General features: G+C 35.5%; 1 protein-coding gene across 3 annotated transcripts in view; it reads right to left on the bottom strand.

Annotated features, from left to right (window-relative positions):
- The window catches only part of AP3B1 (adaptor related protein complex 3 subunit beta 1), a 165,507-nt gene that overhangs the window by 15,540 nt on the left and 135,740 nt on the right, over positions 1 to 14,227 (bottom strand). For all 3 annotated transcript variants that reach the window (XR_014025209.1, XM_081318391.1, XM_081318392.1), the window contains exons 25-26: positions 7,195 to 7,292; positions 1,009 to 1,147 (exon numbers count right to left, since the gene is read on the bottom strand). Coding sequence is in view for 2 of the 3 variants with exons in the window: in XM_081318391.1 (XP_081174517.1) it covers positions 1,009 to 1,147; positions 7,195 to 7,292 (237 nt within the window). In the remaining variant the exon portion in view is untranslated. The remainder of the gene's footprint in view (positions 1 to 1,008; positions 1,148 to 7,194; positions 7,293 to 14,227) is intronic.

The following is a 14,227-nucleotide window of genomic DNA, read 5'->3' as shown; positions in this document are numbered from 1 at the left end:
GCTTCCCCTTAAGCATTTGTTTCTTCTATATTTTCTTTCCTAAGATTCCCTTGCTTCTTCTTGACTTCCCTGTCACTATCAAATATTTTCTATGCCTTCCAATGTCATACTCATCCATTCTTCATTCCAGCTCAGCTTTAACATTATTTCCAGAGTTACATAACTTTCTATTTTTCTATTCAATTATTTAGTAAAACCTTTAGAATGTAAAAACAAATAATTTGGTAGCACCAAAAGACTAACAAATCTTTTTTACTTAATCAGTTTTCATCTTGAGTTGCAACAGTAATATATCTGCTTGAAATTCAGGATAATGCTTAATAATCTGATGGGCTGGTTTGTAATAAAGAACAGTTTTTGCTACAGCAAATTTACTTTAGTTATTACAACAGACTATCATTCTGAAAACCTATATATTTCTAAAGTTTAGAAAATGATAACCTTTTTTCTATTAACACCTAATTATATAAAGAAAATAGCTGATGCACTCTATAGCTTTGTTATTTAATCCTGTAGCGATATGAACTGCATTTATTAAATTTAACAAAGGCAGTTAATTTGCACGGCCTGTGCAATATTTTCTTTTAATCCTGTTTTTCTGCACATTGATGAGTACTGATTTCTTATTTTATCCAGTAATGCATTCATAAGGATACAGAAAGTCCCTCATAAACATAAAAAGTGCCATTAAGAAGTTTAAAAATAGGAGCCAAATATGATAGGAGCAGATAACAATTATTATTACAGACAATTTACGTACCATTCCCTCAGATTTTTATATATATTCACACACATGTGGAACGTTATTTATAAATAGATTGCTGGAGTTAATTGGGATATTGCTAGAAGATATTATTGCTATAATTAAAAATGGGCATTCACAAGTAATAAATCAATATCATTTAAGTGTGCTAGAGACCAAACCTGACTTTGAATGAAACATTAAGTAGCTGTCTATTGATATATAAAATTTCTATATTAAACTTTACAGATTTACACAGAAATTACCTGTGCACATTATCTTCACCACAAGGAACTCCACCAAGGTTTGCTATGCTTGTTACCTTCTGCTGTATCATAAGACGGGTAGTATTCTGTGGTGCCACAGAGATTGTAGCAGATACTTCATTCATACCAGTCAGCCTTCCTGAAACAGTGAAAGCTGAGTATTAATGCAATTAATATTAAAGACAATGTACAGCACCTGAGAATGCACTAGGTTTTTATTAAAAGTTTAACTCTTCTTTTTAAGGGGATTTTGCTATAATTTTTAAGAATACAGTACACAAAACACAACCAATTATTCCTGTTATTCAAATTTCAATTGCATGAAGTAAAGTACTTTTTTGATAATTTCTCTGCAGCTGACAATAAGATATTGAGTGGCAACTGACAAAATAGCTAAGTTTCCCACCTCTACAAAGCTTGAACAACATTTAGCTCTTTCAATTACACCAAAAGAACGAATGCATTATTCTGAATATTTCCCTTAAATGTCTACTTAAAAAGTGTACATGTAAAGGACAAGACACTGGATTTGAAGCCAGTGCAAGAAACAAAATAAAGAGACTCTCTGTCTCAAGTGTATCACATGAAACCTCACTACTGATTTGTGAAAACTCTTGCCAGTAATAGCTAATGTGTCATAGACTTTTACTGCAGACAGAACTGAGACACATCTCTCTCTGCTCACTGGGATCATAAGGAAAGAACAAGCACATTCAAGTCCCATCTCAAAGTCCATTCAGGCACGGCTAAATGATAGACAGAAAACAGTAAAGGTTAGTGCTAGAAGAAAAATACATTTAGGAGTATTTAACATGTTTAATTTGCTTTAATATCAAAGAGGGTGTTTTTTTTCCTTTTAAGCCAAATGTTTCACTCAAGAAAATATTAACATTATCCAGCTTTTTTAAAAACAGAAAATTTAGTTAGAACTATATGTTCTGTTGCAGATATTTAAAATTTGGCATTAGCAAAATGCTTTGAAAAAATACAGAAGCCTTCTGAGGCTGCTTTTAAGCAAAAGCAGAGGACTGAGATAACATTGTTGAGAGATGTGTGTACTCATTAAGGATTTAAACCTTCTCCATTAAGCTCTATTGAAGAGCAAATGCTGAATAAATGAATGCAACTATGTTTATGTTAAAAGCCTGTTTTCCGTACCATGTAATTAAGGGAAATATTGTATAAAGCCAGTACTTTTGTCAAGCTCCTGTAAATGGAAAGATGGATAGCACTCAGAGAAGTGAATGCATTGCTTCATATTTAACCTTAACACTCTTGTCATTAATGGTTTCTCTAACTTGTTCTGTAAAGACAAGGTACTGCTCCATTGAAGTAAAATTTAAAAAAATCAACTAAACCATGCTTTTCAGAACAGAAGATTCATTATCATTGACTAATGTATTGGCATAAAGCAAAGTAACATCCTATCAAGTAAGGCACACATTCAATCTGCCTTACCACTACCACCACCCCCTTTATTTTTAACTCATGCTGTTTTATTGTTATAGGCAATTTGTACCACTCAGCATGACAGTGTAAACTGAATCAAGATTAATTTACATGCAAAAGAACACTTAGCATGGTAAGCAAATGTATTGTCTCGATTGCTGAGGTGGAAAAGAACCTGAAAAGAAAAAAGGTGCTCTAATTAAGGGGCATCAAATATGATTGCTTGTGGTAGTTAAAGGCCAGAAAAATAGGGAATGCCTGACCATTTAAAGAATTAGCACTTTGCTTGTTAGAGAGACAGAAAATGTTGTAAGCATAAATCTTGATAAAAATCAAGCATAAATTTTGTGGATTTTCTTTTCTCTTTTTAAAGATACAGCCTTAATATATATATATAAATGAAATCTATTGCCTGCACTTGGACCACAACAGAAAGTTTTAAAAATCCAAAAAAGAAACTGTAGCTGAAAAGAATTAAGATTTCAAAAATAAAATATTTGCAGATCTTGTATCTAATTATAACTATGTATAATAAAGGCATTCCTAATGAACAATCAAGCAAATTAAATTGTAGCATAATGCTGGAAACACAAAGGTTGTAGGATTTTTAGTAACTTTGACATTATAAAAATGCTAACATAATATTACAATCATTGACAGAGATTAGAACCTTTGGCTTCTTCCTAAATAATTCTGGGTATTTAAGGAAAACAGTACAAGACCTCTGTGAAGCGTGGTAGCCTACCATATTACAGAAAGAATTAGCACTGGAATTATTAAATGATTTGCATCAATAAATACTGCTCAATATTGGAAATTGGAAGCATAAGCTAAAGGATAGACATAATTTAAAATGATTATGGAGAGCAAAATCAGACAAATTTTAGCTGCTGCTTCAAACTATGTTAGAAGGGAAGGGGTAGCACAAAAACGCCAATCAAGTACAGCATGTGCACCAATACCCCTTGCCACCTTTTCGGGCTGCTTAAAAATCTTAAGCAGGAATATCAGCATTCATCATACACCTTATACTGCAAATATTTTTGTTTATTTTGTTGTAAAAATAATTCCAAAAGTTATTATTATTTTAAGAAATCCTGTTATTTCAAAACATATTTTAGAAATGAATAACTATGAAATGAAGTATTACTACATATGAAGGTCTGAGACCTTCAGAAAAGAAAGAAAGAAAAACTTTAAAATCACTCTATATTGATTTCATTATTATTCTTGGAAGGCCTTTTACCACAAAAGACTATGAGAAATTAGGAGAATCGTATCTGAGAGTTATACTGCAAATACATGCAAATTTAATCAGATGCTATTGATAGGAATAGGGATTATTTTTTAAGTAGATGCAATATATACTGGATTTCACTATTAGTAGTGGTTGAGTTTGTATATCACATTAAGCCATTGCTTATTTAATTACAGTTTATTGAATACAGCACAATGGGCTAGCTTGTTGCAGCAACAAACTAAACAGAAACCCATCATATCATTTTATGTGATAGTGTGCTATGGGAACTTATCAGAGAGCTAGAAGTAGACTGCATATTTTATAAGTCTTCCTTTCCATGTAAGCCTCTACAATTCCTTGAAATGCTGCACAAAGGTTGGAGAGAAATGCTAAATGGGATGTCTTTGGTATGAGAAGCTGGGATGTCCTTCTATTCATGGAAGGCTTCCTTCCCCCTGGGGAAACCTATGAGCAGAAAACCCTTGAGCAAGATACCTCTATTTGATTTTATGTTTCCTGCATCATAATATGAACATACTCATTTAGCAGGCATCCCTGATATTATACAATATTTGGGGGATTTCAGCTGCAGGAAGTCTGCCTTTCCAGGTCTGTCTGCATCAGCCAAATCTGGATACAATCTGATTTAATAGCCCCGCTTAAGAATTCCCTTTTCTATACTTTCTCAATAGCTTCTTAATCTTATTTATAAAACAAATAAAGCTAAGAATGAAGACTTTTATTATTATGAATTTTATCAAATAGCTGAAACATTTAACTTTTAACCCTCACTTTTTTTAAACTAGACGTAAATTTCACAGCACCAGTCCTACATCAAAGAATGAATTCAGGAAGACAGAAAGAGTCATACTGAAATGTCAAGAGGCTTCCATGGATTTACAAATACTTCATATAAACAAATTTTCAAATAGCTTATTCAGAGTAGCCTTTCTGCTCTATTAAACATAGCAAACAACTGCCAGATGTATTCAGTCAAATAATCAACAACATCAGAAGTAAAATGGCAGAAGAAAAAGGAATTTTGGCAACAACTCCATAGAGGGCCACAGCTATTCTCAAAGTGCACTTTTTCTATGCACTCTTGGTTCTGAATGGCCAGCCATGGGGGGAAAAAGCTCTCAGTCACATTTAAGCATAGAAAACTCAATCAAACACCAGGCAAGCAAGCACACAATAAGAATGGGAGAGGGACAGAGTACAATATTCCATTTTGCTTAAAACTACACTGCTGGAAAGCTATTTGAGACTATAAAGGAAATTGTTCACAAAAAATATGAGAAAATTCAAAGGCTCACTCACCTTGGTTACTGGGCTCATGTAAAGTAGGCTTTAGGCCAGCAAGAAGTAAGAAAATTAATAGTTATCAACAAATTGAAAAAAGAAATTAATGGCCTTCTTTTTAATATCAGATGTCAACTGCATGAAAATAATCTAACTCAGACATGTCAAACACAAGGCACGGGGGGGCGGATCCGGCCCGTGGTTTCATGTGGCCCACGAAGCCATCCTGGAAACAGTGAGGAAACGGCCCCCGCTGCCTTGGCCCCAGCCCAGGCCAGCTGGGAGCCAATGTACAATTTCGTGGTGGCCATCTATGCTGAAACGTATTCAATCTTAGCTCCACAAGGCCGTCTGGAAACAGCGAGGGACCGGCCCCTGCCGTATTGGCCCTGCCTCCTGGGCACGCGCTGGGGAGGTATCACTGTTTGTGAGGAATGAAGAAATGCACCATCATCTGGGCCAGCACATGGCCCTGCCTACTTCGTGCAGGCTAGGGGCCGGGCAGCATTGCGCTTCTCTTCAGATTCATGCTACCCGGCTCAGTCTCTTAGCACTGTGAGGAGAGCACCCCGCTGCCTGACAAAACTGGGCAGGCTGGGGGCTGGGCAGCATTGCACAGGTAACATCGACTCATGCTGTTCATAGCATCCCCTCCCCCAGAGCCCACCAAGCTGGATATGTGAAGTAGGCAAGGGCCATGTGCTGGCCACTTCCAGGCGATGGTGCATTTCTTCATTCCTCACGAAGGATGACACTTTCCCAGCTGCGTTTCTTGCCTGTTTTTCTCCCTCCCTCATCTCAAATATTTTCCCACCACTCGAAGGAAGGAAGGAAGGAAGGAAGGAAGGAAAGAAGGAAGGAAGGAAGGAAGGAAGGAAGGAAGGAAGGAAGGAAGGAAGGAAGGAAGGAGAGGGAGGGAGGGAGGGTCTAAGGGAAGTCCTGCCTTAGTCCTTCCCTGCTGCTTTTTCACCATCCCCTTGTCCCCTCCTCTTGGCCTATGCTTCCTATTGCTAAGGAAGCTTTGGATACAAAGCCAGGTCTCCTCACATGGAGAGGGAGTGGGCCTCCCTCTTGACTTTGCCTCGTACCCATCATGAGCAACCTGGCTAAGGAGAGCAAGCACAGCAGCAGCAGCCTTGAGGAGGTAAGTGCAGCTGGGTGCCCCCTTGGGGAAGTGGGGCTGGGCTTAGTGCCATGGGTGTTTGAGGGCTAGGCTGGGCATTTGACCTCCGCCCCACCGTCCAGCCCCCCCACCGCATGGCCTGAGAGGAAAAGTGAGGCTCCTCCAGTGGACCATGCCTTGGCACTTGCCCTGGCCCCATCTCCTTCTGCTAGAGACCCTCAGATCTGTCCCACTCCTTCCTAGGCCCCCATAGGCACCCTTGACGGGAATGATGTAGAGCTGGCCATGCCCACCCAGTAGGCCACACACACTCCAGCCATGCCCACCCAATAGGCCACACCCACCTTGGCCACACCAACCCAGCCCCCCGAGGGCAACTGCAATGCTGATGCGGCCCTCGATGAAATAGAGTTTGACACCTTGATCTAACTGAAATAATTGCTGAGTTATTATTTCAAACCACTGAATGCAAGAAGGAAAAACATGTACAGTATTATTCTGATGTACTTTGCTTCTTTAATAAAAACACACATTTTTGTTTTTTTTGGGGGGGAATGCGATATACTAAACTGGAATAATTGAATATTTGAGCGTATAACCTCAAATAAGCCATTTAAAGAAGCATATGAAATATGGAACAGCTGATAGAACCTGTCTGACCATGTTTGCCAATGGAAACTAAGCAGGGTGAAAAACATTCCAGTGAGAAATTATTTCTGCACAAGAGAAAGCTGTATGGACATTTTGTCAGAAGCAGAGCTCAATTCAGAGGAACATTTTTTTTAATACAAAAGAGGTCTTTATATTTTAGGCATAATGAAGAGGTCTGCCTTAATACCATTTTTTTGTATTTGCAGTGAAATCACCACATGGTAGAAAGAGGGAAAAGGAGAAATGCTTGTCCAAGAAGACACTTCAGGCATTATGAAGTTTTTGATGACAGGGCTATATAATCTCATAGCTGATTACTGGAAATATGCCATGTGAAACACTAGAACTGGAGATGTCTGGAATGCTTACAATATTTTACAGTGAGATAATTTATTTATATAATTTTAAATTTATTTCTCACCTCTTTCTTTCCTGAAGTCCTTTTCTGTCATAGTTACTGGTAAAAGTAACTCTCCAACTGGAGGCTGAATATTAACACTGAACTGATCATCCTTTGTACTGTGGGGGGGAAAAATCAACAAGTGAGACACATTTTTAAAAAAAGAAAATATAAACTGATTGTTTTCCGCAACTAAAAATAAGTTTACTCTTACCAGAATACAGAGGAGAAGAAAGAGAAAAGCTCATTTTAATTGTCAGCAGAGTTTTTATTTATTATGTTCATTTTCTTTTTATCACTGGTTAGGTAGTCCCAAAGGTGCTTTTTCAAAAGGCATGTATATTTTATTTTTTGTCAAAGAAGTTTATTAGTTTCTCATCCAAGAAACATCCCCAGCATTTAGTCAGAACTGAGGATGCTTCTTGGATGAGAAGCAAAACATCTTTGAGAAAAAACAAAGAAAATCCAGTTGCCTTTTGAAAAAGCACCTCTGGGACAACCATGGCCTGGATGACTGAGAATCTCCATAGACACTGGTTTACCTAATTTGTTTACGTTTTATTACTCATCACCTTAATAATCCTTTGGCATAAGGTTCCTTTTTTAGCTACCACAGAACAAAGTTAAAATATAGGGTTTAAAAGCAGTCCAAAAAGTACAACTGTCTCCTGTAATGGTAAATTGTATTCAAAACACAAGGCAAGGCAGAAAAATGTTATGAATCCAGCAGTGTACCAATGACAAAATGGCAAGATAGAAATGAAGTTTGGTTACTTTTCCTAGTAATTTTTTAAAATCAATTTCCCTCTGTATTGCTAACAATGGAATATAAATGAGGACCCAGATTGTTGGGGGCAATTAAGCTGACTTTGTAATAATGCCGCTTGGGGTGTGTGTGAAAGCCCTAATAAGCAGGCATATACATAGAATGAAGGCTACTGCTAAGCTTGTAAGCCGCCCTGAGTCTTCGGAGAAGGGCGGGATATAAATGGAATTAAAATAAATAAAAAAATAAACCAAAGGTGTAGTAGAAAATGTTTGGATCCTGAGGATTCAATACAACACTAATTTTTCCACGCTATGTTTTTCAATCTTCCTTGCTTTCCCTATCTAATATGGATATTTCTAAAAGGTCCTTCAGAAAATTCAAATACAAGTAGAGCAATCCACGCTATGTTTTTCAATCTTCCTTGCTTTCCCTATCTAATATGGATATTTCTAAAAGGTCCTTCAGAAAATTCAAATACAAGTAGAGCAATCAGGTACTGTATTACATTTTTCCTTCTTAGATTAGATTCAGAGCCTCTCTCTGAACTTGAAGAAAAAAAATCAGGTGCATCTTAAGGTTCCTCACAATGACCCCATGCCTGTAGATTAAGTCACTGTACAGCTTCACTTCTTAAATAATTAAAAGAAAAATATAAGGTGAAAATAAGAGTGAGGAGCCACTATGAGAAGAGTGGAGAAACAAACAAAACAGTCTACAATACACATGAGAGAGAGCAAAGGAAATATTTTCATTCATCTCACAAAATGGACCAATAAATACTTCAAATGTTAAAACTGTTAATTGTAAAGACAGTTCATGACTTTCTCTGTTTCATGGTTTATGTGCCTGGGAACCTGGAAATTCAGGCATGTGTTTATAAAATTAAGGGTCCACATGGTTGAATCAGAAAACATTAACAATTTAGTGCTCAGGATGAAAAAAGCACACCTGAGAAGCAAGATAAAATATAAATCAAACACAGTAACACTAATTCTGCAAATATAGTGGTCTCCAATAATAATAAAAAATGAAGACTCCTTCAAGCTGCACTGGTGATTGTATGGAAGTGTTCATATAGCATCATGACAAGTATAAGAAACTGATTTGCTTTCTTCTGCCTTTTTTTAAAAAAATCTTTTTTTATACAAGTTTTATTGATTTTTTAATATTTATATATACATGTATTTGTGAAGCAATATGGTGGTTGGGTAGTCAAAATAACAAATAACAAGTTGTAAATAGTTCTGGTTACATCAACAAGGATTTCCTCTCTGATTCCCTTGGTTATCATGTAGTCAAAATAGTCAAGTTAATACACTTCTAGTTGTACCTAGTCAATTAAAAAAATTTTCAATATATTTTCACTAATACATATCAATATCCTGTTTTTAAATTTTATCTAATTACAATAAAATATTCTAAAATAGCCTATAGTATAAAAAAGAAAGTTTAATTTTTGGGTAACCCACAATTCCCTATTTCAATAAAGAATAATTCTCGTCTACAAAACTTAACATTGTTCGTTACAAAACATTCTTATGTTTTACCATTAAAGTCTAGTTTTCATCTTAACAAATCACCAATTATTAGAAGTATATTTTTTATCTTAGCCATTCAACAATTATTTTATATATGTCTTTTATATATAAAATTCTAGATTCTATAATATAGTTCAAAAGTAACAACTAATATATTCTATAAGTCATCTTAACCGTACATCAATTGTTAAAATACTATCTTTTGATATATCATTCCTATTTCTATAATATAGTTCAAAATTATATTCTAAAAGCTTACATTTGTTTTCCCTTACAGATCTAAAAGCTAAATGTAGAATCAGTTATATTTTTTAGAGATTCCCCTTAATCCATTGAAAGGTATTTTTATACTCTATCTTTAGGAATCCCAAAACAAAAATAAGTTCAGTTTTTTAAATCTAACTCTTGCCTTCCTTTTGTGCCAATCAGGCTTCCCTCTTGGCATCTTTAAATTCTCAAATGTATCTTCCTTTCTTCCTATAGCCCTTATTTGAATCCAGGGAATGTATCCAAATGTCAATTTTGCAAGGAAAATGTCCCCTTTGTAGCCATTGTAGTTTTGTTTTGATAGTTCAGTTTTTGATGATTGATGTAATGTAGTTGTCATTAGATCAGTCAAGTCTTTTTGTTCTTCCAATTCTATCTGGGTTAGGTAGAAAGTAGTAGCTGGTATTATGGTTGTCCTTTGATTAGTTGAATTCTCAATATAATGTATTTGAAGGCCTTTAGTGTATTCACTCTTAGTATTGCTTTCTTCAGGTGCTGTTGCTTTTTGAGTTTTAAGTTTTGTAGTTGCCATTAAAGTTTGGACTTTAAGGTTTTCTATAGGTTGCTTTTGTTGTTCTTTGAAATCTCCTATTTTAGTGTTAGTTTCCACTTCTTTTATTTGGTTTTGGATTATCTTTTCCTCATTTAAAGTCAGAATTTTATTAAGTGGCTTTGAATTGTCAGATTTTTCTTAAAGTTTGGCTTTAATTTGCTCTGTCATTGCCCAAAATCGTGTCCAGTATCAGTTTATAGTCAAGTGGTGGGATATATTCATCCATTTCGTTATTGTTTGCAGCTAAGTCTTCCATGGAGGCTAGTTTAATAAGAATCAAGGATTATCCACCTCCAAAAGAGTTGTTTTCAGTGCCAGGTGTTCCCACACTTATCTTTAAGAATAATGTCAAGGACAGCTCTGTTATTCAGTCAGCTCTCACAACAGAAAAAAGAAATTTAGTTGCTGTACCAAGTTTCGCCACAAGATTTATTTATTTATTTATTTTTATTTTAATTCCATTTATATCCCGCCCTTCTCCGAAGACTCAGGGCGGCTTACAAGCTTAGCAGTAGCCTTCATTCTATGTATATGCCTGCTTATTAGGGCTTTCACACACACCCCCAAGCGGCATTATTACAAAGTCAGCTTAATTGCCCCCAACAATCTGGGTCCTCATTTTACCTACCTCGGAAGGATGGAAGGCTGAGTCAACCTTGAGCCTGGTGGGATGCGAACCTGCACTAATTGCAGGCAGCTGGTGCTACTTAGGGAGGCATTAGCCCACTGCTCCACCATCAATAACATATAAAATGCAATGTAAAAACTTTCTTTTCTTTGTTTTCGGCAGGGAGCGGCTGAGTGATCGGCCATCGGCCATCGGTCTCTTCTTCTTCAGGCCAAAGGAGATTGCCCTGGATTCAAGCGGAGGGCTGCCACCCTTCTGCGATCACAGGGAAGTCCTTCTCTCAGTAATCACCCCTCCAGGGCGATTTTTGACCCTTTTCAGGGTCCTCCAAAAAAGAAACAGATGGCAGGAAGCGGACTGTTCCTGCGTGTCCGGAAGCGCTGCGTGTGCGAACCGGAAACCCTAAAAAAAATCTTGATCTAAACCTAGAACTTTAGAATTTTCTGGCAGTCTCCATCCAAGAAGTAGTCCAGTTCTAACCCAACTTACTTTCTTTCCCATGTCAGCCAGGGCTACAATAAAGCTGGATAATTTAAAATAATAACATGCTTGTCAGATAGACTAGGATGCTTTTTGAGTATTAGAAATGCATGAAAATATTATTTTACTGTAATAATAGTAAATTAGTAAATATTATTTTACTGCTAATAGTAAATTAGTCCATAATCAATGGAAAGTCCCTTTTATTGTCTTTACAAATATTAGTACAATAAATCCTAATGTAAAAATCAATTTGATTAATATCCAAGGTATTTAAATTAACCACAAACATTTGTTATTGATTTGGATAGACTTTTGACCTTATAAATATGAAATGATATTGATTACTAAATAAGTAAATATAATGATAAATATATAAGTGATGCTTCTTTTATTTAGCAGATAAATAGCAGATAAAATAAAAAACTTATTAATATGCTCATTGAGGATTTGAAAGTAACAATTCTAAAAACCCGCACCACATATTAAAGAAACTAAGTCTACATTAAATAGTTAACTTACCTCCCCAGAAGAGTTAACAATTTTTTAAAAAAAGAAACATAAGGATCCTTTGTCTATGGCAAAAATGTTGTGATTTCCCAAAATTTAGCATATTATTAAGTGCTGTATAGCTTACCCCAAGGGTTTAAATTCAGGTGCAAGGCAGTGGAATATAGCAAAGAATGTAATTTTTCAAATTATAAAACCCTCCCTTGCATTATTTAACATTTTGTTTGACAAGAGGTTTGGAGATCCCAACTACCTGGATCCTGGAATTTTTATTATCTAACTGAATATATTGATCTTTATAAATGAATGTGAATATGCTCTATACAGTATGTTGGTTTTTACAAAGTATACATTAAGATTCACTTATCAGTGAGAAATTAACAGAGCAAATTGTTATATACTATTCATGAAGCTAATAAAGCTTGGGGAAATACAGTGGTTATGTAATGCTGCGTTCAACTGTAATATAAAAAGAAAAGGAATTTATCACATGATTTCACACAGACTGAAATAGTGATTGATCATAATTTAATCCAAAAATATTAATTACATTATTTTATATTGTAACATTTTTATTCATCTGATTATCCAAAACTTCAACTGGTGAAAAGTAAATAAAATATGAAGTATTTTAAGAAAACCAGTACTATTATGAATATGCAATATAAACAACTTCCTAACTCTTGTAAAGCATGAGTTGTAACTTTAAGATTCTTTAATTAAAGAGAAACTAATTTTTCTTCAAAGTATAGCCTAATAAAAATAGCATTTATCAAAGAACAGTTTCAAACATTTTTATTTCTTTGTTAGGTTTTCCCTCTTTTATCATAATTTATAGAAGGAACCCCTTAATAATTCTAAATGTCTTATTAGTAATTTTTACTTTTTTATACAGCTTGTTTTTTGCTGAATTACTAGCTCCAATATATTGGTTAGTTTAAAAGTGTAGATTTTGTGATGCAAAACACACAGTCAATGAATGGCATCTAAACCAATTGATCTACCTATTACCATTATCTCCCTCCCCACCCAAGCCTTACTACAAAGCTATTGATTTAAACACTGCCGATCGGTTTCCATTTTCTGATTTTGGGCAGGCTAATTAAGAAAGTGAGTAATTGTGATTACACTGCTTCAGGATCAATTACATTTGATGTAAGACAAAGTTCTCCCTTTTCGAACAATATAAGGAAATAATTATCATCAGAATTGTTTTATGCCGTGAATCTTCCCTTAACTATAAACGAATGCCACATATATTTGGTCCTTGAAATGTGGATATAAAATATTCCAAACAAATGTAAAGTCATTTGAAAGATCAGTGTAGATAAAACATATGCCCTGTTTAGAAAGTGTAAGAGAAAAATCTATTACCTATGATATACAATGTAAGTGGTTTTGGGAAATGGAAACAATTTCAAGTCATCATAAAGACCTTTTACCTTTGTAATACACCAGGACAGAGAGCTGCCAATAGAACTGCAGGCTGCAGAGAACACCACAAGATACAACTTTTGGCCACTTGGGTTCAGGTCTGAATGGCTAAGAGAAACAGGTAGTTTGCTGCTTATTTCCTTTTAGTCCAGCAAAAACTTCTGCAATGATTTTGCGTAAAAGGGCAACTTCTGCACTTCACCATTAAATATCCTGAGCAACCTATTCTCCTTTCTCGTAGAGAAAAATGACAAGAAGATACCTGATGCTGAGTCCCTAGAATGGATGAAATTGTCAACCCTCCTTAGTAAACCAGACACAAAACAATGAGCTAATTGCACATTACTGTAAGACTACATTAACAGAATCTCGCAAATCTGAAGGTACAAACCTCACACCGCCACTTTATCATCTGATCAATTAGGGTGGATCCTTCCTAAGTTTCTTTCTCTGATCGTTTAAGCCCTTGGGACTCTCTCTTCTCTTGTCTGATTGTTTCCTAGGCAGCCTCTCTTTTCCTTGTCCACCAAAGTCATTCACACATTTCATTACAGAAATGGAATAGCAGCTGCAATTGTCTCATCAAACTGAGTTTGGGGGAAGTAAGGTCTGAGAAGATTAGTCATATAAATTTAGTACTTGGGTATTAGTCATTTTCCAGTCCCTTTTCCTGGGCATACAGAGAATCTATTTTGCTGATCTTTCTTCCTGCTTTTATTGCTAGGTTCCTGCCCCGCTTAGGAAGAATATACCTCAATGAAGAAGCGGAGAAGAAACATGTAAAATATTTCTATAGCAAAAACTGTTACATCCCATTTCCTTTTTATTAAGCTAAACTATACTGCTACTTCTATACTTCTACTTAATTCACATTT

This window comes from Vipera berus, assembly GCF_964194415.1.
Source record: "Vipera berus genome assembly, chromosome: 2".
In the NCBI taxonomy this organism is placed as follows: domain Eukaryota; kingdom Metazoa; phylum Chordata; class Lepidosauria; order Squamata; family Viperidae; genus Vipera; species Vipera berus.
This window is presented reverse-complemented; position numbering and strand designations above follow the sequence as displayed.